The sequence below is a fragment of the Danio rerio genome, chromosome 18, assembly GCF_052040795.2.
Source record: "Danio rerio strain M-AB ecotype USA chromosome 18, GRCz13ab, whole genome shotgun sequence".
NCBI lineage: Eukaryota > Metazoa > Chordata > Actinopteri > Cypriniformes > Danionidae > Danio > Danio rerio.
In genome coordinates this window covers 29,181,266-29,205,000 of record NC_141038.1, presented here as the reverse complement: position 1 = coordinate 29,205,000, position 23,735 = coordinate 29,181,266, and the positions used below count along the sequence as shown (strand labels likewise).

At 38.3% G+C, this 23,735-nt stretch overlaps 1 protein-coding gene across 1 annotated transcript in view; it reads right to left on the bottom strand.

Moving 5' to 3' along the window:
* Positions 1 to 23,735, bottom strand: part of cd82b (CD82 molecule b) — a 55,827-nt gene that overhangs the window by 14,884 nt on the left and 17,208 nt on the right. Inside the window, 3 exon segments of the mRNA NM_212663.1 lie at positions 2,563 to 2,687; positions 10,444 to 10,516; positions 13,582 to 13,654. Of these exon segments, the coding sequence (NP_997828.1) occupies positions 2,563 to 2,687; positions 10,444 to 10,516; positions 13,582 to 13,644 (261 nt within the window). The 5' untranslated portion in view covers positions 13,645 to 13,654.

Below are 23,735 nucleotides of genomic sequence, written 5' to 3'. Positions count from 1 at the left end.
TTGTTTATGCATTGACATGTAGTCAGATATTTCGCCAAACAGATCCACCACTTTTTGCGCTCATAAACAATCATAAAGCTCTCGTGCTGCAGGAATGAGGAGATCTGCTGAAGGCGCGCAGCTGTCGTGCAGTGAGGAGTTTGCGTCTTTAAAAAACTACGGCAGTTTGCATTCACTGAACAGTAAGAATAATTAATAAATCCATATGAACAGCCCCTTAAAAGTCATGTCTCGCTTTCAGTTTCGGGCTTTGGTGTGTTTTGCACTCACACACACAAGCGTACCGCGCCAAAGCCCAAGTGATCCGCGCTCAGGCACACCTCTCCCAACCGGGCCAGGACCGGCCAAGTGAACCGTGCTTGAGCCCGATTCAGCGCACTCACACTTCTCAAACGATCCGAGAAACGGGCCTGGGCACGGTACGGATGGCATAGTGTGAGTAGGCCCTTAATGCGCCACCTGGCTTGAGAAACCCGTTCTCAAAGACTTTAAGATCTAGATTAATTCCAAGATTACACTGAGATTAATCTAGAGTCTAACACTCTAGACAAATCTAGAGATTAATCTGTCCATCTATAAATATAATATAATATAATATAATATAATATAATATAATATAATATAATATAATATAATATAATATAATATAATATAATATATAATATCCTCACCAGTAGGCTTGGGCGGTATTACGGTATTATGGTATACCGCGGGATCTAAAAATAGCAACGGTGTCAGTTTCAATACCGTTATACCGTCATAAAATATTAAATATCCTTTATTTAATGCCTACAAAAACGTATGTGTAGTTGTCATCACGGGACAGTGTGGAGGAGAGAGGGAAAGGAAGGGAGGGGGAGAGGTGACGTGACGAGTCGCGCTTCAAAGTGTCCTGCAGTTTGGCAGTTTCGACTGAACAGAAGGGAGACGTGGTTAATATGAACGAGAGGTCTGCATTAGCACTAAAGATCTTTGCCCGAACCCGGCGAGACCCGAAAAAATCCAAATCCCTGCATTAAAATCCATCCCTGCAAAGGTGAAACAAATGATGACGAAGTAGTAAAAAAAAGCGAATTTTGACGGCGGTCAAGCCAGTCACTAGCTCATAAGGAGCGGTTATTCCAGCCGCAGGTATTTCGCGGTCGCTCATACACTGCGTATTACGGTAGAGCCCTAAACCGCAAGCTGACAGGTAAAAAGAAGAGGCCATTCGCTAAAGTGAAACTGCTGTCAGGGAAAATTTAATGCATGTTCCTGACTGGTAGAAGATGAACATACAATCCTACCCAAAACTTGCAAAATCAGCCAGATCAGAACTCTGCATCTCGACCTGGACCGCAGGAAAGGGTGTTCAGCTGCTGGACGCACCATGAGTGAGAGACTGCGCTAAAGGCAGTGGATTTAATAATGTTCCTCCACAAACACACGTAGCCTAATCTTGGCGTGTAAAGGGTTTTTAAATTATAAATAAATATTAATTAAACCATATAATCATAATGTAGACAGAGTATACAGGCTAATGGTGGCATTATTCTTTTATTATTCAGCTCCACCGCCGCCTTAATGCCAGATTGTGAAGAGAAGTGGAGAAACACATCTTGCAGAGCCTTTATCTTAATTTCGTTATTGCCAAAATACCCGTCACCATTTAGAGTTTATTTTAATTTGATTTGTTAAGCAAGATTTCTTTTCATTGGTGTGTAGGCTAATTTAAAGGCTAAGTGCATGTACCTAGACCTATAGAGTGCTGAGATGTTACGATGTTACAGCTGTAGAACTTATTTTATTTCTGTTCCAACTTTCAAGTGGCCTATAGTCTACGCTTGTTACGAATAAATGATGTTAAAACATATAAATGACTCATTCTTGAAAAAAATGCATTAGAGCTGTGTGCATAAGCACATTTTAATGTCGGGCTGTAAAAGGGTTCGGGCTTTATAAAGCTGTCAATCAAAATGTGCCTGTCGGACTCGGGACCTATCGGGTATAATTTTTATGGCCCGATTACAGCTCTGCATTCCCGCTGCTGTTCCGCGGGAGCCGGCCAGATTTCTTACGGTGTGGGAGTAAATTTCTGAATGAATCGCGGGAGAGATGTGTGTGTGTGTGTGTATGTGTAAAAGAGAGAGAGAGAGAGAGAGATGATGTGCGTCTCTTGGCGCTCTCTCTCTCTCTCTCTCTCTCTCTCTGACCGCGAGCCTAAGGTCGCATAGAAGGTATTCAGTTTCTGAATGGTTTAGGCTTAAGCCAACAGTTTGGTGACGGTGTCTGAGCCTTACGTCATAATTTTTTTTTTATTACGCCGGTAATACCGGATACCGGGGTAAAATATGGAGGTTTGACGGTATCAAAAGTTTGTTTTCAATGGGCTATTAGTCAGCAAAACACAGAACAAAATCAGACACAGAACAAAACAAATCCAAAGCACAAAACAAAACCACAGAAAAAACAAAAACAGAACAAAACAAATCAAAGCCACAAAACAGAGAACAAATCAAAACCACAAAACAAAAACACAAAACAAAACAATTGCTCCAAATACACTGTCCATTATCAACTCACCAATCCAAGCAGGCAGCGGATCTCATAAATGGCACCAATGCAACCCAGGAATCCCATGAGCATAGACAGAGATCCAATCCCAATTAAGATGTAGGCTCCAACTTTCAGCGATGTAGAAGACTCTTCTGCATAAACAACATAAAAAGACAAAACGCCACACAGTTAAAAACGGAGGGTTCCACACAATTTACTTCATGTTGTTCCAACATAATTAAGTTAACTTGATTGTTTTTACAAATTTAAGTTGATTAATTATTACAATTAGGTTGTCCCAAAAAAAAAAAAAAAAAAAAAAAAAAAAAAAAAAAAAAAAAAAATCACAAGAATGTATATATTTTGACTGCAGTCACATTTTCTGATACTGGCAAAAAAAATAAAATAAATAATAATAATACAATTCACAAACAAACAAGTCATATACTATATGAAAATGAATTAAATTTCACTTCTCATAAATAATATCCTTTTGGTGATTAACTATTAAAATTCCAATAGCAAGGAAAAGAATAAGCCGAAGTTCAGACAGGGTTATCTCAGATGTGGTTGTTGCTGCTCAGAGCAGCTTAAATTAAAAAACTGAGGTTTAGAAGCTGGTGGTGCGGAGGGTGGAGAAACTGCATATATGACAATTTTTCAGCACTTGTTTATTTGCTTTAGGCTCTACATGTATGTGCAGTAAGCAAAACAATCCCTGTCGTTCACTTCCTCTTGTCCACATTTCCAATAGAAGACACAGATGTTATTGTGACCAAGAAGCATTTATATTATTATATTATTAAAATTGTGAGATTAAACCGAGGTCAAATCAAGCACTGTTGTGACAAAGGGGGCTTTTTTCAGGTAGGGGCTTTTCACACTTAGTAGGTAGGAATTAACCATACGGGCTCTCCCACCTAGAACTACATTTTCCCCTATGAAGTGACATAACATCACCAACATCATTCAAGCATTCACATGGGGGATAGAGGTGCCGTGATCAGACTTGTGTTTTGTAGTGTGTTGTGGGTTTTGTGATAATGAAGGAATGTAGATATACAAGTTCTGTGACTGAAAGAGTAAAAAGGAGGGCTGAGAGACAGAATCTCATACAACAAGATCTATATGTACTGTTTCATTAAGGCTGACAAAAGAACATAACTGCAGACCAAGTAGGTAGTTATAGGAACTCAGGTACACCCACTAGAACCCCCGAAAACTAAATTATCCTCTAAAACATTTTTCATGGTTGTTTAGAGGCTTTCACACAAGAACGGTTCAGAAGGTCACTGGTTCGCGCCTTGGCTGGGTCAGTTGATATTTCTACGTGGAGTTTTTGTTCTAGCTGTGTTTACGTGGATTTTCTCTGGGTGCAATGGTTTCCCCCACATGTCTAAAGACGTGATATAAATTGATTGTAGTGTATGTGCATTCAATGAGAGTGTATGGATGTTTCCCAGTGATGGGTTACAGCTTAAAAAAAAAGCATCCGCTGCGTAAAACATATGCTGGATTAGTTGGTGGTTCATTCTGCTGTGGATACCCCAGATTAATTAATGGACTAAGCCAAAAAGAAAATGAATGAATATATACTTTCACCCACATATACACGTGTTTCTTTTAATAATAGACACATATGCAAGCACGCACGCACGCACACACACACACACACACACACACACACACACACACACACACACACACACACACACACACACACACACACACACACACACACACACACACAGCACACAAACTCACAGTGCATTGTAGATATTTTTAATTACAGACATGAAACTAGCAGTCAAGAAACAGAAAGTAAACTCAGAAATGCATGTTGACAGAAACTAGTCGAGCTGCTTGTAGTTAAGGATTATTAAAAAAAAAAAAGATAAACGGAGTTAAAGTGGGTTGTGGTTCTGAATAATCAATAACATTTGTATTAGATTTAACTAAATCAATAATCAAACCAACTGAATCTATAGCCAGCATCGTTTGTTTGTATACTTTTTTCGTTCCTCTTTTTCTTGGTTAAATTATAAGCATATTTATTAAGACCTTGTGTATTAATTACACCTCCTGGTGTTACATTATCAGAACACTAACACTATGAGGTTATGTTAGGTAAAATGTCATAACGTGACGGATAACCATTTTGTTTTATAAACGGAGTAAAATAAATGGTCCGCAGATTGCCTCTCAACTCAAGCACGAATTCTGAGTCACATTTCTAAGCATATGCTTCCTGTCTAGTGAATAACATCTGTCTGAGGTAAATCTGAAGTTTCCACGACCTCAGCTCAAGTGTTTGCTCTTAGTTGCTGTGATGTTCTTAAGGTAATATGGCAAACATCCATCTACTGTACATCTGCAAAAATTCAGTCCTAACAGCCCCGGCAGTGGTTTCCACTGGAAATAATACTGGAAGGGATACAATTTAATACAATCAGCCAAAACCATTTGTTTTCAATGAAAGTCGGACTCAAAGTGATAACCATAATTCTTTTTTTCACAGTGTCTCAACAGAAATTCTGTGTATATTTATTACAGCTTATACAGGGCAGAGGCACTAGTCATGTCCTGCGAGAGACAAATGATGGCCTGTGAGAGACTAGTAATGTCTGTAAGAGACTAGTGATGCTCTGTGAGAGACTTGTGATGTCTGTAGGAGACTATTGAAGTCTGTAAGAGACTGTAGTGATGTCCCGTGAGAGACTATTGATGTCATGTGAGAGACTAATGAAATGTGCTGTGTTCACACCAGACGCATAACGCTTAAATAGATTTTCATTCGTGCATCAAATTCACTTCACAATAGACAAGGATTCACATTATGGGCAGGGCTTCCTTCTGCCTGGTGACTCTTGCTTGTTGCTAAATGGCTAACATGGATGTTATTGTTATAATAGCTGTGCTTTAGAAAGGCTGAAAAACAATGCATATTCAATCAGCACCTTGTTTTTCAGAGTCCAATAGATCCTTTCAGTGGTGGACCCAGCTCTGTGAGATCATCAACTCCTTCAGAAAGTATATCTGTATGATGGACGTCGCATCATTTCTGCTGCCTCATTCACACAATGTGTGCTACAGGATGTCTATTTGCATCTTTGCATTGACTTAACATGCAATTAACTCACGCTTGACGATTCATCCACATCTGGTATGAATGTAGCATGAGAGACTAGTGATGTCCTATGAAAGATTACTGATATCCTCTGATAGATCAGCAATGTCCTGCTAGTGAGACTACTGGTGTCTGTAAGAGACTAGCAGGGGTTTGGATTTGCTCTTGACATAATGGACAAGCATCCATATAGCATATGCATAAAACAGCACAAATTCTCTTTCGTCCTTTTAAAAAATATATTAAAGCTTTAAACGCTTATTAATACGAATAACAATTAATGAATCTTGTCCCATGCTACAAAAGTCAATTCACATGATTTTACTGCAATCTGGCTTTGAAGAGGTACGAATGTGTGATGCAATTTAACCATTTTATCCCGATTATTATTTTTAATAATCATGAAAACTGCACAGCCTTGGTTAATATTATTATGGTGAGCTCCAAGTGAACTTGATTTTAGAAACTTGATTTTAGAAACTTTTGATTTTAGAAACTTGACGGCCTGACGGTCAATCTGGCCAGTCACCACAAGTTTGGCCTGCTGCGCCCCCATTAACCCCCCACCCTTCACTTTCTAGATGCATCGATGTGGCCTGGCAGCATGACTCTATCTTGCTGCGCACAACAACCCCAACGTCAGTCCAGTAATTGCTGAATATTGGTGGGGACACTATTCCTTCCATCCATGCCAAATGTAGAACCTTGGAAACTAGTAGTGATGCCTGTGAGAGACTAGAGATGTCCTGTGAGAGACTACTGATGTTTTCTGATAAACTAATGCGAGAGACTAGTGAAATCTACAAGTGACTAGTGATGATGTCTTGTCAGAGACCAGTTATGTCCTGCCAGAGACAACTAGTGATGTCTATGAGATCCTGTGAGAGACAGATTCCCTCAAAGTAAAAACCCAATGATGTTTTTAAATGTGGTAACCTTAAAACAAGCCAAACCGTTGACTTCAGGCTGTTGCAGCTCTTCAACGGTTTTCCTTAAAAACGCCTTAATACACAAATTAATGCTTAACATTTATATATTTAGCCCAAAAAGGATTCAGCTTCATAATTTCAGCCCAAGCCATTTGCTTGCAACCTTCCAAGCACAATTTATATGCTATAAAATGCAAACAAAACAAAACGACTCTCTCATTTTTTCATCAAAATGAAGCAGCAACTACAGTAAAACTGCACATAGAAAAACACACCAGCCTCTGAGGTCCCAAAGAACCAAACACCATCTCAACCTTAACATGTTGAGTATTCAGCTATACTCTCACCGCATAGCTCCACTGCACAAACAAATGCATCGTTTTAAAAGGAAACAAAACCTTTAGGCAAAGAATAGGAATGAGATCACAACAATGTAGATAATGAAACAATTCCCAAGACTCCCTTTTATAGCCATTCAGTTGCGTGGAAGTCTATTAAAAAACACAACCAGGGAGGAAGGGAAGAAAAAAAATACAAGCGAGATCAGAGAACACGCCTTCCCGTCATTTTCATGCTCAACGGGGCCCTAAACCACAGACTCACAAAATCAACAAACAAACTCCTTGTGCAACACAGTGTGAAAGGAGGACCATTACAGTAAAGGAGTCAAACTGGATCTTCTGTCAGCAAATAGCAGGGTCAGAGTTTACAGTCCCCAACTACGAGGATATCCTAAGATATTCCCTGCTATCTCCAGAGGAAAATTAGAACCAGAAACACAATATGTTTCCAAAAATGGTAACAATAGCATAGTCTCTAGTGTTGCAATAACTGGAGATGCTGAAATAGACAAACAAGGGACAGATGTAAAATATGAGTTGAGGTGAGATGAGAGAGGAAAGTATGATGAGATGACCAGCTTGCCAAACAATTTTTGAAGCCTTTCAGCTTCACATAAATATTCCCCTTTAGTAATTTGTTTAACCGAGCCTGAGCTATATATAGACTTCTCTAAACATCTACGATCTTGACTGAGGGAATTGGTTTTGTGGCTTGGTCGAATGAAAATATTGAAGTTAAATGTTTACTTTTAAATACTGGATTTCATTCAATTCAGACGTGTGTGAAAAAGACTTTTAAACAAAAATAATACTAGTTCACCTAATGACACATCAGTGATCATCTAATCACATTCATGTTTTTCTAAATCATTATTATTTGAGCCAAAAAAAAGATCTTTAGAAAACTGTTATATAACCATAACCTCTGAATTTCCATGTTTGGAAAAATTATTTAAGCAATTTTGTGTAAGTAAATGCAGAATAAGTGTCATTTTGTAGGTGAATTTTCGCTTTAAAAAGAAGCAAAGTTTGTTAAAATGATTAATCTGTTTAAATGCATTAATAATGGATGTGATGCTAGTTTTCCATCTTTATTTCTGTTCCACTCTTTTTTAGAGTCTTCTTGGCTTTGGCAGGCCAGACTGTATGAATTTCTGTAAATCACCATTGGCGTTTGTATCTCGTGTATTTAATTTCTCTCTTCCCTTATTTTGCAACTTTCACTCTCTGTTTAAATCTTCTCTGAAGATAGAGATAGTTTACTTTACATCTGTGTGTGTGTGTGTGTGTGTGTGTGTGTGTGTGTGTGTGTGTGTGTGTGTATATATATAAACACAAAAAAGTCCAGCGTAGGTGGGGGTTTGTGGAAAACTTGGTTAATAGACAAAAAAGAAAACTCCACAAGCCAAGGGTATGAACAGCAGCTGTTTTACTGTACATTCCCATATGTCAAATAAACACCAGTTTAAACTCAAGAGTAAAGACAGAAAAATTAGTATCCAGCAACATACTGATCTGTTAAAGAAAATTAATTTGAAGATAAAAAAAAAAAATCTCTCTGGAATAGCCTTCCTGATAATGTCCATGGCTCAGACACACTCTCCCAATTCAAAACTAGATTAAAGACCTATGTTTTCAGTAAAGCATACACTCAGTGTTTCATCCACACAGGGTTTTGCATCTTGTTTATATACACTGAACTGCAGCTACGCTAATTATTCTCTTTATTCTCTATTTGCACCTGGGGAGAATCACCCCGAGGCCCTCACACTATGCAGTGCCACTGGTTCAATCCAAGACTAGCGAAAAGATGATCCCAAGGTTTCCATATCCTGGACCAGGCCGTATCCTGAGCAGCTACTGTGGTGTTCATGGAGGAGTGGAGCGCATTAGACTGATTGCTGTGATGCTCCAGGGACAGACGAGTCTTCGCTGAGGTCCAGCTTCCAGCCTCCAGCACCTAGACTGCAGCTCTGCACAAGACTTTGGCCAGTGGAGAAATGGTCGTGCCCAACTGAGCCTGGTTTCTCTCAAAGTTTTTTAATTCTTCACTTTTGCCAATTGATTGAAGTTTTTTCCTTGCCGCTGTCGCCACTGGCTTGCATGGTTCAGGATTTGCACGCACACACACACACACACACACACACACACACACACACACACACACACACACACACACACACACACACACACACACACACACACACACACACACACACACACACACACACAGACACAGACACAGACACAGACACAGACACACACACACACAGACACACACACACACAGACACACAGACACACACACAGACAGACAGACACACACACAGACAGACAGACACACAGACACACACACAGACAGACAGACAGACACATTTTGTACTCTGACCTGATAAAATCAATTTTATGATGGAAAAAAATATATGATTAAAACTAATAATAATAGTAATCAGGGCTTGACATTAACTTTTTTGATCACCAGCCACTGTGGGTAGTACATTTCCAGGATGATCTAGCGCACACAATTAATGTTAGGCCTGTTAATAATCCGTTTTAATCGTTTTTTAAACAAAAGCAGTAACTGCTGCTTCTTACAAAAGAATATATATATTTTTTTTCCAATCTGGAGCTCTTGACAGCAGCAGGACTGTGGGTGCACGACCATCGCTTTTTGTGCAGTCCATTTCAAAGAGAACAGATCGCACCAGTTGCATTTCCTCTACACATGGTTGCTTCGTGCAATTAAACGGGAGTGCGCATGCTTTTTAACAGTTGATGTGATGCGAAATCATCCTCTCATTCAGTAATTACCTGCTTTCTTTTGCTCGTGCGTACACAGTTAGTGCTGCTTCTCGATTCTAAGGTCACATTTGCTTGCAAAACGGGCCATCCTTATTATTGAACACTGCTTTTAAGAAAACTACAATCAAAAAATATTTTCAACCAGCCAAAGTGGCTAGTGAGAGCTGCTGCCTTACCTGCAAGAGCTGAAATCTACCTGCATTTGGCTGGTGTTAATGTCAAGCCCTGATGATACTACCTACTACTACTACTACTACTACTACTACTAATAATAATAATAATAATAATAGTGTATAACATATGCTGGATAAGTTGGCGATTCATTCCACTGTGGCGACTCCTGATGAATAAAGGGACTAAGCCGAAGGAAAAATAAGTGGTGCATGAATAATAATAATAATAATAATAATACATCTTGACCTTAAACTGTCTTAACATGTATGTATTAACATAATTGGCATCCCTAAATTTACTATTAAAACTTCTGATAACAAATTCCAGTTTGAACTATTGCATGTAAAAAGAACTACAGAAAACCTAAAACACTAGTCTCTCAGAAAACATCTGTGCTTTCATCAAAAAACACTCAGCTTCTAATATCTGACCAATAGCTGCTTGGATGTAGATGCAGCTTGTTTCACTGAAACAAACTTTCAGGACATTATTACATGCATCGGGACAGGAAATTACATTAGAGCATTGGTACTTACGCAAAACCGTGAGGAAACTCTGACTATCCAGCCTGACCCACAGTCCAAAGCCCATGATTACAGCTCCAAGAATCTATAGGACAAAATAACGAGACATGAAGACATGAATTTTTGGTCATCGAAAATTATCGGCTGAAAATTTAGCAGGTCCTGTTGAGTCACCACTCATACTTGTTACATAATTATTTGATTTTATTTATCGGATTTCTATTAACCAGCAAAGCATAAACAAAACATCATCCCTTCCGTTGTACACAGTGCATGAATTCCCTCATCACTCATTTAATTGGACTGTATTTGTGGACTAATAATGATTGAGGGTACAAGTGAGAAATTTTGGACACAGCCTAATGGGGCGTAAACATCAGATGTTGCTTTGCGTGAATAGATTGTGCTACTAGAGCAAGCTCCTGAATGGTTAACGCAGCCATGGAGAAACAATGAAAGTTTTGAAGTTCTCAATGGTTTGACGATGTTTGTTACAAAAATGGTAAAGGATGTGCCTGGGGTGACTGAGACACTCATTCCTGGCATCCTAGTAGATGGACAATTACATTAATTTTATTTCATTTTCTAAACCTAAACCACTACTCTGCTACCTGCCTGAAATTTTGACTATGTCCAATAAACCAAAATATTGACTTAGATTTTTTTCCAGGTCATCCATGTAAAGCAGATTTGATACAATATATTGTATGAAGCATTATATAAATAAATGTGACTAGACTTGACTTAGCACCAATTATAGTCCCTTCACACAAACATTAGCTAAAGTAAATAGCAAAGTGAGTTACTGTATATGTGAATCAAACACTGTTGATCCTGGATGTTGTCATCTGCAACAAACGTAGCATGGCTTGCTGTAACTTGACTGGTTGCACTCTATGGAGGGCCAAAGAGCTCTCGGGTTTAATCTAAAATAGCTTAATTTATATCTAAAGATAAATGAAGGTCTCAGGGGACTAGAATAGTATGAGGATGAGTAATTGATCAAATAATTTTCCTTTTACTGTGAACAAAACCCTTAAAACTCCACTTTGACAAGAGGTGGTCCTTCTGTGTCCAGAATGCATCAAAAACCTCTTAGAATGATTTTCACAAGGGGTGTAATGATATTCCAACCAAAAAAAAATGTACGCCCACATTGTATGAACCGCAATATTTTCATAACATGCTAAGATACCCCCCTCGCATTCCCCGCACCCACCTCCTACCCCATTAAGACTGCTCACTGAGTCACTGAGCCACTGAACCCCTATCTAGCACCTTTCACAGGACATGAAAACAAAACAGAGAGCTAGTCTTTATTCACAGAAATGAAACAAAACAGAAATGAAAACAAAACAACTTTGTTTTATAAAATCAGTAAATAAAACGGTTTTGCTGCGTTTGCAAAAGTCTGTTTTAGAGTGAACCATGTAGAGTATAAACGCAGCAAAAGTTCTAAATTTTAAAATAAAAAGCAGTGTAAACACAAACTCAATGTGACGCTGGTGAGTCTGTGAGAGCAAATGAGAAGCACGGTAACGCTAGTGGCCCAACAATATGAGAATGCTAGTCAAAACTAAAGACTTCTTGTATACTAAACAGAGCAGCAAGAAAGCGGAGGATGTGTTTGATGAGAAACTATAACAAACAACTAACTTGTCACTGACAGGCGGCATCTCCTCAGCCCTAGTGACCCTAGTTGTAATTCTCCTTAGCAAAAAAAAAAAAAAAAAATTCTCTCTGAGCATGCACAAATTCATCTTTGCTGCTGTCAAATACAGTCATGAATGAGTAGAAATGACAGCATTCACATTAACACCTACAATTACAGTTTGACCATTAACCTAATCGCACAGAGGCATTGGTGTATTGTTACACCCCAAGTTTTCACTTTTTTTGGCAACAGTAACTAAGGGCAGGGGTTACCCCCCAGGTGCTTCTGAAGACAGAGAGAAGCTCCACAGACTAAATTCTAATGCATTCTGGCCCTAAAGTTCAAAACTAATGGGTCCAATGTGTCCTCTAAATGAACTGGATCAGAAAAGTTTAATTTCCTCAGTTTTCTTGTATCAGTCTGGCGTCTGTGGTTTGCTCAACTGAAGGCTGTTCTCTACACTACTCTGGAGGAAGTAGTAAAACACTAGGCCACTGTACAATTAAAGGGTCTTCAAAAGGGTAAATCAGACAGAGACACACAGTTTTCATTAGCCTTTGACCCTTCATATTAAAAGGCACAACATGTCAAACCAAGGTTGTTTAAATGGGTCTTGCTTCCTCACCAGGTTTAAACAATTTCCTTACAAAGTGCCTTAAAAACAATTTCCAAAATTTCACCAGTACTGGTTGTTTTTGTTTTTGCCTAACTTAAATGTACAAATACAAGTAAATGCTTACTGATGTAATTTTCATTGACAATATTTAGATATTTTAGATCATTTATATGTTAAATATCTTATATTATTTAGTTGTTAGACATTTTTAAAAGAGTTATAAAATATGAAATACTGTCAGACAATACAAAATAGCAGTTAAAAAAGAAACCTCTGAAAGGTACATTTATTATATGACTAAACTTATTTTTCTTACTCTCAAATCTAAAAACTCTATCTTCAAATCTCTCATTAAACTTTATTATTCAATAAACCTGTATTCCAAAGATTTTTATGAAGAAAAAATATATTATACAAATATTAATCAACCTCAAAAGTTACTAAACCAATTTTATATTTTCCCATACATGGAGAAAACCACACACACACAACTCTAAGTAATTTTTTTTTTAACAATGCGGTTTATGCATACTTGACAACTGACAAGAACTGAACAAATATATGAATATTAGCACAGTGTATTTACTTGTTCATATGCCTTAAAGTTAAAAAAGTAGCAAAATACTGTACATACTTGTTTGCTAGAACAAATGGTTAAAAATGCTCACAAACACACACATCTATAATAATTTTATTTTCTTTTTTTTTTCTCAAAAGGCTTCACTTTACCTCATGACATCTCTTAATAGTAACCTCTCTTTCAGCCTAGATTAGTTCACAGTAGACCTAAAGGCTATGGCTAATGACAGGGAGCCACATGGCTAATGAGCAGAGTCCCTGCTGAGACACTCAATAAAGGTGTAGGAGTGTTTGCACTTACAAAGAAGAGGAGGTTGAACAAGAACAGGAAGTATTTGGTGGCGGCGATGCATCCTTTCCCCATGATTGCAGCTCTGTAAAAGAGAGGAAACAAACATCAAAAGTCTGAGAGACATGAAAATCAGTGCTGAGGCAGAAAGTGAGCAGTTTACTTTGTGAATTTATTCACTTTGTTAAAAAATATTTAGCAGATGATGTCCATTCCCTTGCTGATATAAAAGTGGAAATGCTTGTAAACATAGCTGTAGCTTTCAGTCTGAAGGTACTCTGGTCTGTTTGACATGTTTCAGTTCCATGAATGATAATGTCACTTTAAATAATGACGTCATACAGTTAATCTTTCTGATTACAGAGTTTAATTATACTACATTATTAAAACAAGACACATATTTGGTTACTGTTGGTGAAGTAAAGGTAATTAGAGCTCAGGCTCATTGGAAATACATGCCTCAACCTACTTTATTGCAAAACCTAAAATATGTTACTCCAGATTCGTTTTGTGGTACATTTCAGATGATAACTCCCCTAAACGGTGTGGTCTACATTTTTTGCTAATGTATTGAAAACCCTTTGTGCATATCTTGTTGCACATTTCAGATATATGTTCAGCCTTTTCTACGATTCAGCCAACTATACTCTCAGGGTCAGGAGAGAAGCAAGACAGTTGCATAAGTCTTCACAGCAACATTGACTGACAACTTCAAATGGCGTTAAAAATGTCACATACTGTATTTATTACAGCTGTGAACCTACACTAGTCTCACGGTTCGGTTACGATTATCATGCCATCGATTAGGATCAATTTGATATTTCGGTGCATCACGGTGCATTGACGGTGCTTTTCATACACAGTTTTATATTTTCTTCACAGCAGCAGTTCTTGTATTAAAATGTATGAATATATTTATATTTATAAACTATTTTTAATACAATTTTGCCATTTAATACAAACAGTCAGAAATATAAACTGTACCTTAAAACAACACGAGCATTTAGCAAATAATATAAAAAATATAAATATCCAGCTCACTTTCTGATCCTTTTCTAGTTCTCTTACACCTCTGTGATTGGTCGCACCCTCAACAAAAACGGTTGCAATTGGCTCTTGCGCGCTGCGCTCCTCACAGATGAGTGATACTGATAAGCGGCAGGCGGCAGTGGCGATCACAGCTGATGCATGATAGACATGGTGGAAAAAACTCTGCAGACACGCGCTCATTTCTGTATCCAGAAGTAACGCTGTAAAACAGCTGAGAGGAGAAGAAAAGTCACGCCAGCAGGTCAAATGGGCCACTGTGTGTGTGTGTGTGTGTGTGTGTGTGAGAGAGAGAGAGAGATAGAGAGAGAGAGAGAGAAAGAAATGGAGTACTTTTATTCTCTCGATCTCAGTGAAATAGGGGCTTTTGCTGTTAATGTCAGTGAAAGACTGATCCAGTAAACACACACAGTGAAATTGTGCACAGTTTATGAGTTTTAAGTAGTTAGAGCGTTGTAAATACTCGCGCTCCTCTCCCTCGCGACAGAGCGCATATAAGGTAAATGACATCAGTAATAACTGGTTATGGTTATTACTGAACCGATACCAAATTGTCTGCTGCTGCATTGCGGTGCACCGAAGAAACGATTAATTTTGACACCCCTAGTATTTATAAGGTATAGTTCACCCAAAAATGTCATTTCTGTCTTCATGTTAGGATTTATTCGCGGCCGCAAAATAACACGTGAGCTGACCGCAAGCTGTTTGTTTACTTCCGAGAATGCGCGTGTGCCCGTCTATGACACCTACTTTAATGAACAGAAGCTGCAAAGGCTGTGAATAACAGGTAATGAATTTGTAAATAACGTTTGGTTTGTTGCACAGAGCGATCGTTTGAGGGCCGTGCAGGAGGTTTGATTTGCATGTATGTGTTGACGGCGGCCATGAGCCGCACTAGGAAGTGAAAATGAAACCTGTGTGCACATTTAAATGATCATATGGCATTTTAGAGTTATGATTAAGACAAGCATTTGATATATTTTTTTCTTTCATAGCGAACAGTATTGTGCATGAAAATAAATGTTTACTAATTAATGTGTCAGAGTATAACAACCCTAGCCTATATATAATGTTAAATATAATGCAAGGAATCTGAAAATGACAAAATTCGAATTTTACCAGTGAAAACAAATGGTATAATAATGTTGTCAATGGCAGATGACAAGCACATGTCTTAAACAAAATAAATCAACTTCAGAATTAAGAACAGTTATATTCTTTCATCTTTTTACTGTGAATTAACAAACAGGACATTAAAAATCTGTTCAAGTCCACCATAATGACTGTACAAAATTTAGCATTTTAAGCAACAGTATACCTATAGGCCTAATTAGGGACCGAGCACCGAAACGGTGCGTAGGCCCTATTGGAATTGCTCCGTTTTTTATTATTATTATTATTATTATTATTATTATTATTATTATTATTATTCCGCCCCCTATCGGGGCACTTTTGAGGGTCTAAACATGCCCGAAAACTCATGAAAATTTGCACACACACCAAACACGGTGTAAATAGCAGGTTGATATGGGTCTCGGAAGTGGGCGTGGCAAAATGACTCGACAGCGCCACCTAGAAAAATTAAACGGACGAGCCCCCGATACACGAATCACGCACATGCACGAAAATTGGCACACACCTCAAACATGCCAAACCATACGAAAAAGTCTCTTGGAGCCATATCTCAAACCCAACAGGAAGTCGGATATTTTTAACTTCCTGCGGCGAAAAAGTTGCGTTTTTGCCATTTCCAGGCGTTGTATTTTAACGAACTCCTCCTAGGGATTTTATCCCATCGACACCAAAATTGGGTTTTGTCATCTAAAGGCCTTGGCGATGTTAAATTGCGAAGCTTTAGAGTTTTCATAGATGGGCGTGTCCGTGGCGGCCTCGCAAACTTTGATGATTCGCCACAAAAGAGGAAGTCGTTATAACTCAGGCATGCATTATCCGATTTGCCTCAAAACTCACACGCTTGATAAGCGTCCTGACCTGAACACGTTTACATGCCGATATCCAGATATAGTTATAGCGCCACCTGCTGGCCACAGGAAATGACATGTTTTACACTGTAACAAACTCCTCCCACAAATTTTATGGTATCAGCACCAAATTTGAGTGGTGTCATCTGAAAGGTCTATCGGTGATATATTGTGAAGATCTAGAGTTTTCGGAGAGGGGCGTGTCCGTGGCGGCATGACAAACCTCAACGCTTCGCCATGGAACAGGAAGTCCTCATAACTCAACCACACAAAGTCCGGTCAGCCTGAAACTTCATATGGTTGATAAAAGTCCTCTCCTGAACACATCCCCATAACAATATTGAAGTGGGCGTGGCAAAATGACTCGACAGCGCCACCTATAAAAATTAAACGGACGAGCCCCTGATCTACGAATCACGCACATGCACGAAAATTGGCACACACTTCAAACACACCAAAACATACGAAAAAGTCTCTTGAAGCCATATCTCAAACACAACAGGAAGTCGGATATTTTTAACTTCCTGCTGCAAATAAGTGGCATTTTTGCCATTTCCAGGCGTTGTATCTTAACGAACTCCTCCTAGGGATTTTATGCTATCGACACCAAAATTGGGTTTTGTCATCTAAAGGCCTTGGCGATGATAAATTGCGAAGCTTTATAGTTTTTTTCGATGGGCGTGTCCATGGCGGCCCCGCAAACTTTGACGATTACCGGAAGTCATTATAACTCAGGCATGCATTATCCGATCTGCCTCAATTCACATGTTTAATAAGAGTCCAGACCAGAACACGTTTACATGCCAATATCCAGATACAGTTATAGCGCCACCTGCTGGCCACAGGAAATGTCATGATTTACAGAGTAATAAACTCCTCCCACAAATTTTTTCATATCAGCACCAAATTTGGTTGGTTGTTATCTGAAAGCTCAAGTGATGATATATTGTCAAGATCTAGAGTTTTCGCAGAGGGGCGTGTCCGTGGCGTCATGACAAACCTCAACACTTCGCCATGGAACAGGAAGTCCTTATAACTCAACCACACAATGTCTGATCTGCCTGAAACTTCACATGGTTGATAAGATTTCTCTATTGAAGGCATCTACATGCCAATCTTGAGTCACAGTTATAGCGCCACCTGCTGATAGGAGGAAGTTTGGCATAAATGTGTGATTTTTCTCAGGTTCTTTATATATATCGCCTTAAATTATTATTGTTCACTGTTTTCTGTCATCCTGAGGCCACCAGGCGGCGGTGAGCCCGGGTGCGAGGTCCCTATCATCGCTGCTTGCAGCTTTAATTATTATTATTCTTTTCCGGAATGAATCGCGATTTTGAGGGCCTTACCATGCCCGAAAACTCACGAAACTTTGCACACACCTCAGAAGTGGCGAAAATTTACGTTTGTTTTTGGTTTTGGAAATGGGCGTGGCAAAATGACTCGACAGCGCCACCTAGAAAAATTAACCGGACAAGCCCCCGATCCACGAATCACGCACATGCAAGAAAATCGGCACACACCTCAAACATGCCAAAACATACGAAAAAGTCTCTTGGAGCCATATCTCAAACCCAACAGGAAGTCGGATATTTTTAACTTCCTGCGGCGAAAAAGTGGCGTTTTTGCCATTTCCAGGCGTTGTATTTTAACGAACTCCTCCTAGGGATTTTATCCGATCGACACCAAAATTGAGTTTTGTCATCTAAAGGCCTTGGCGATGTTAAATTGCGAAGCTTTAGAGTTTTCGTCGATGGGCGTGTCCATGGCGGCCTCGCAAACTTTGACGATTCGCCACAAAACAGGAAGTCGTTATAACTCGGGCATGCATTATCCGATCTGCCTCAAAATTTGCACGTTTGATAAGAGTCCTGACCTGAACACGTTTACATGCCGATATCCAGATACAGTTATAGCGCCACCTACTGGCTACAGGAAATGACATGTATTACACTGTAACAAACTCCTCCTACAAATTTTTTCGTATCAGCACCAAATTTGGGTGGTGTCATCTGAAAGCTCTAGCGATGATATATTGTGAAGATCTAGAGTTTTCGCAGAGGGGCGTGTCCGTGGCGGCATGACAAACCTCAACGCTTCGCCATGGAACAGGAAGTCCTTATAACTCAACCACACAAAGTCCGATCTTCCTGAAACTTCACATAGTTGATAAAAGTCCTCTCCTGAACACATCCCCATAACAATATTGAAGTGGGCGTGGCAAAATGACTCGACAGCGCCACCTATAATAATTAAACGGACGAGCCCCTGATCTACGAATCACACACATGCACGAAAATTGACACACACCTCAAACACGCCAAAACATACAAAAAAGTCTCTTGGAGCCATAACTCAAACCCAACAGGAAGTCGGATATTTTTAACTTCCTGCGGCAAATAAGTGGCATTTTTGCCATTTCCAGGCGTTGTATCTTAACGAACTCCTCCTAGGGATTTTATCCGATCGACACCAAAATTGGGTTTTGTCATCAAAAGGCCTTGGCGATGTTAAATTGCGAAGCTTTAGAGTTTTTGTCGATGGGCGTGTCTGTGGCGGCCTCGCAAACTTTGATGATTCGCCACAAAACCGGAAGTCATTATATCTCAGGCATGCATTATCCAATCTGCCTCAAAATTCACATGTTTAATAAGAGTCCATACCAGAACACGTTTACATGCCAATATCCAGATACAGTTATAACGCCACCTGCTGGCCACAGGAAATTACATGATTTACGGAGTAACAAACTCCTCCCACATATTTTATCGTATCAGCACCAAAACTGGGTGGTGTTATCTGAAAGTTCTAGCGATGATATATTGTAAAGATCTAGAGTTTTCACCGAGGGGCGTGTCTGTGGCGGCATGACAAACCTCAACGCTTCGCCATGGAACAGAAAGTCCTTATAACTCAACCACACAATGTCCGACCTGCCTGAAACTTCACATGGTTGATATAAGTCCTCTCCTGAACACATCTACATAATAATATTGAGTCTGTCATAGCGCCACCTGCTGGCAGATAGTAGTTTGGCTTACAACTCAGCCCCACAATGTCTGATCAGCCTGAAACTTCACATGGTTTAGTAAAATCCTCTCCTGAACACATCTACATGCCAATATTGAGACACAGTCATAGCGCCACCTGCTGACAGGAGAAAGTTAGGCATAAATCTGTGATTTTCTCTGGTTCTTTTTATATATCGGCTTAAGTTATTATTGTTCGCTGTTCTTTGTCATCCGGAGGCCACCGGCGGCGGTGAGCCCGGGTGCGAGGTCCCTATCATCGCTGCTTGCAGCTTTAATATTATTATTGTTCTTTTACCATATGTTTGAAAATTGGCAATAATTATAGGCTAATCATATTAACCTTTATTTTACATTTACAGAATCTTGAGAAAACCGCAATCTTCATTTTAAGGCAAAAAAATGTCATTCACATTTTTGCCAGAATCGTGCAGCTCTACAAAGCATGACCTAAAATTTCTATTTTACAACTGATTTCTATTTCTCACAACTGAACGACAGCCATAAACTATGACAATGATCACCTCAGGTACTGATTCTGTGCTTTATTCAGTGTTAAATACTACCATGTGAATTTGAATATCATTTTACATGCCATTTATTGCCATACTGAAAGCAACAGCAGATAGTATACCTCAAATGTTGAAAATAAAATAAACATATTTGAAAATAAATGGTAGAACTGTGATTTAGAGCAAAAATATAATTAAGTAAACTGACAGTGCAAACTGCACTAAAGTAATGTCCATCTAAATATCATTAGTGTGAAAAATATCTGCTATCAATATGTTCTACATCATGTCACATGACTCTCCAGAACTCATTCTGATGGGTTGATTTAGAGCTCAAATAACATTTAATATTATTTTTATTATTATCATTATTATTATTATTATTATTAATATTATTAATGCTGTTGTTGAATATTTTGCAGTTTTTGAGACCATTTATGCCATTATATGAATATATATTTTTTATAACAGTGTGACACCTCTAAGTAAAGCGACAGCAAAGTAAAAGTAATGCTATAAACAGAAAATAACTGTAATTCCGAGAACAATACTGCTAAATATTGCAGTGGTTTGTGTTTACAGGGAGAGTGATATATACAGTAGTGTCACAGAATATGACTATATACTGTAATTAGCACCGGTGTGCCAGCTGAAGGCAAATATGCTCTATGAGTCATAACGTTTTAGTCATTAAAGAGGCCTTTAATCATTATGCACATTATTGTTAACATTATCTACTTCTACTCATGTTATTCAGTAACAGTTCATTAAGCATAGACTTTTTAAAACAGATTTTGTGAATTACATGCCTGAGCTTTAAAAATGTAGTTTCTGGTAGGACTTTCTGAAGATATAACATCACACAGTTCCATACTAGGTAAGCCATGGCCTAATGGTAGAGTTGAACTTGCGATCGAAAGGTTGCAAGTTCGAGTCCTGGCACTGGCAAGGATTGAAGGTGGGGGCAGGGATTAATGGTCTCACCACCCTTAATACCACGGCTGGAGTTCCTTGAGCAAGGCACCAATCCCCCAACTGCTCCCTGAGTGGCGCAGCAATGGCAAATTCCAAGTGTGGGTCTTGACTTACATTTTCACAAAAAAGATAATCAATAATAAACTCAGATTACTTTTTTTTTAAAATAGATCTTTGTTTTTACATAAATGGAAGGAATTGTCAACTCATTGGTTGAGTAAAAATCCTAAAGTCATATTTTGTATTTTCTGGTATTAAGCATACTGTATAATGCAAAATATCTGTTTCATATAGTGTTTAATGTGACATTATTATATTTGAAACATCTTTTAACAATTAACCACAACTTCAACTGCCTCAAACTTCTAATTTACTTCTTTTCTATTTGAGTAGCTGATGTAGATATTAGGTTTAGCTATGGGATCGAGTAGAATACAGTTATGCAGAATAAAGCGTGACCACAATATATGTGTTTTTTAAAATAATAATAAACAGTCAATATGTTACATAGCTGAAAAATGAAAAGCGAAAATTGGTCCCATACTAATGTCAGACAGCATGATTTTAGCCCCAATTTTGACAGGTTTTGAGTAAGCGATGACAAATAGATTGAAAATCACAGGCAAATTGATTCTCGTTCTCGCAAATAACAATTACACAGTGTGAACTATCAAAGATGCGGCCTGTCAGCAATTCAAAATCATGCCGTGTGAAATGTGTTATTATTGAAAATAACATCGGCAATTACCTATAGCCAATGAGAGAGCAGCATCCACTTGTATGGAAATCTGCCAGCCAGCGGAAAATTGGGTAGGAAGTTTAAGGCTTCTTTTTGGTCTATTTGGACCCAAGAAATAGAGGAAATTTAGTGGAAATTCAACAGAAGCACCTGTGTCTATTTGATGTGTCATCTAAGCAATACCACAACCGGGTGGAAAAAGAAAAATGCTGAGTAGAAAACCTGGTGAGCAAAATAAGTACATTTTTTACCCTACTAAGATTTCTTTCCTATTATGTAGTTAATAACAAAAGATATACTATGTGACCACACGTTGTTTCCTGTCACTTATCGCATGTGTTTGGTTGTGAGATGTAATTTGCGGACTGAGAAAGTTGTCAGCTATCCTTCCTATTTTAAAGTCATGCAACGTGAAACCCCCCGTTGCTGATCTATCTTGCAGTCAGTGTAAACACAACAGCGACGATACACTAGTTCAGACAGTCTTGCAGCATGGAAACACCTGTGACATGACTATTTTGAAAATTGTGCAGTTTGAACTCAGCATAAAGCATTAAAAAAAAAAAAAGCACTGAAATAATGTTATAATAACACCAATTAATAAAACATCATAAAATATTATTTTTGTATTTATACACATTATACATTATGAATGTTCAATTCTAACTACACTTTTAAAAGCAATTAGTTGACTGCTTAAAACAAGTGAGTAAGCTTGTTTTTTTTAAGAGATTAGTTGAGCTTACTTTAAAAAGCAAGTAAACTTGTAGCTTTATTAATTATGCAAATAAACTCTGGCCATAATTATAAAAATTATAGTCAAGTCAGCTTAGCAATTTCAAGTTGCAATCGGTTAACTAAAAAAAAAAAAAAGTCAATTAATTGCTATTAAGGCAATAGATCAACTCACTTTAAGTGAAATAATTAATCACTTTTTACAGTGTCCATTTTTAATTTCTAATAATAATAATAATAAAAATAATAATGGTACTGTCTTGTGATTAGCTGTCATTTGCTATCCAATGTAAAATAATGTTCTGAAACAAATCACATAAACACCACTTCCACGGTCTAATCTTGACATTTAAAGTTTAAAGAACATAGATGACATTGCTTTTAAAATATTTTCTCTCTCTTCTGCAAAAAACCTAAAAACAAAATAAAACATGAAGACCCTGGGAAACATGTGATTTCTGAGAAGGGGATTGAAAAAGCAAGCACTTTCCTTTTACTTTCTCTCTCAAACACACAAAGTAATAAGCAATATATCAGAATATGAACTCATGGAGTCACAGAGCCAAGCATACTTGGCGTCATCTCACAAAGTACTCGAGAGAGCTATAAACCAGATTCACGACTTTTCTGCACTGAATGCAGTATTTTTCCTCTATTTTATTCATCTACAAAGGTAAGTTTCGAGAAATAATAACACAGCCAGTGTATTTCCCCTTCTTTCCACTGGTAAGCATGTTCACCGTCAGGACAAAACTACTGTACTACACAGGATTTGATGTTTGTCTTTGACATTCAGGAGTTTGGCCAGAGAAAACAATCATAACAATATAAAAGGGGAAGTAGAAATGGCAATAAGTGCAAGTTTTATCAAGGTTTAGAGGATTTGGCTTCCTTCTCAGCAGTTTATGATGGTAAAAACTCAAACTCAATCAAAACATGCAGCAACAGCCATTCAAACTGTAGCCTAGGGCCTATAAATGATTTCCGCAATTTAAAAAACACTTCATGCAATCACGGAATCCAGTCATAAAGCAGCAAATTTTGGATGCCTTTTTGAGAAAAACTATTGTCATACAATATACATCTTTCTTTTCCACCTTAACCCTTCTTCATCAGACATGATTCACAAGTTGCCAGATTGATGACA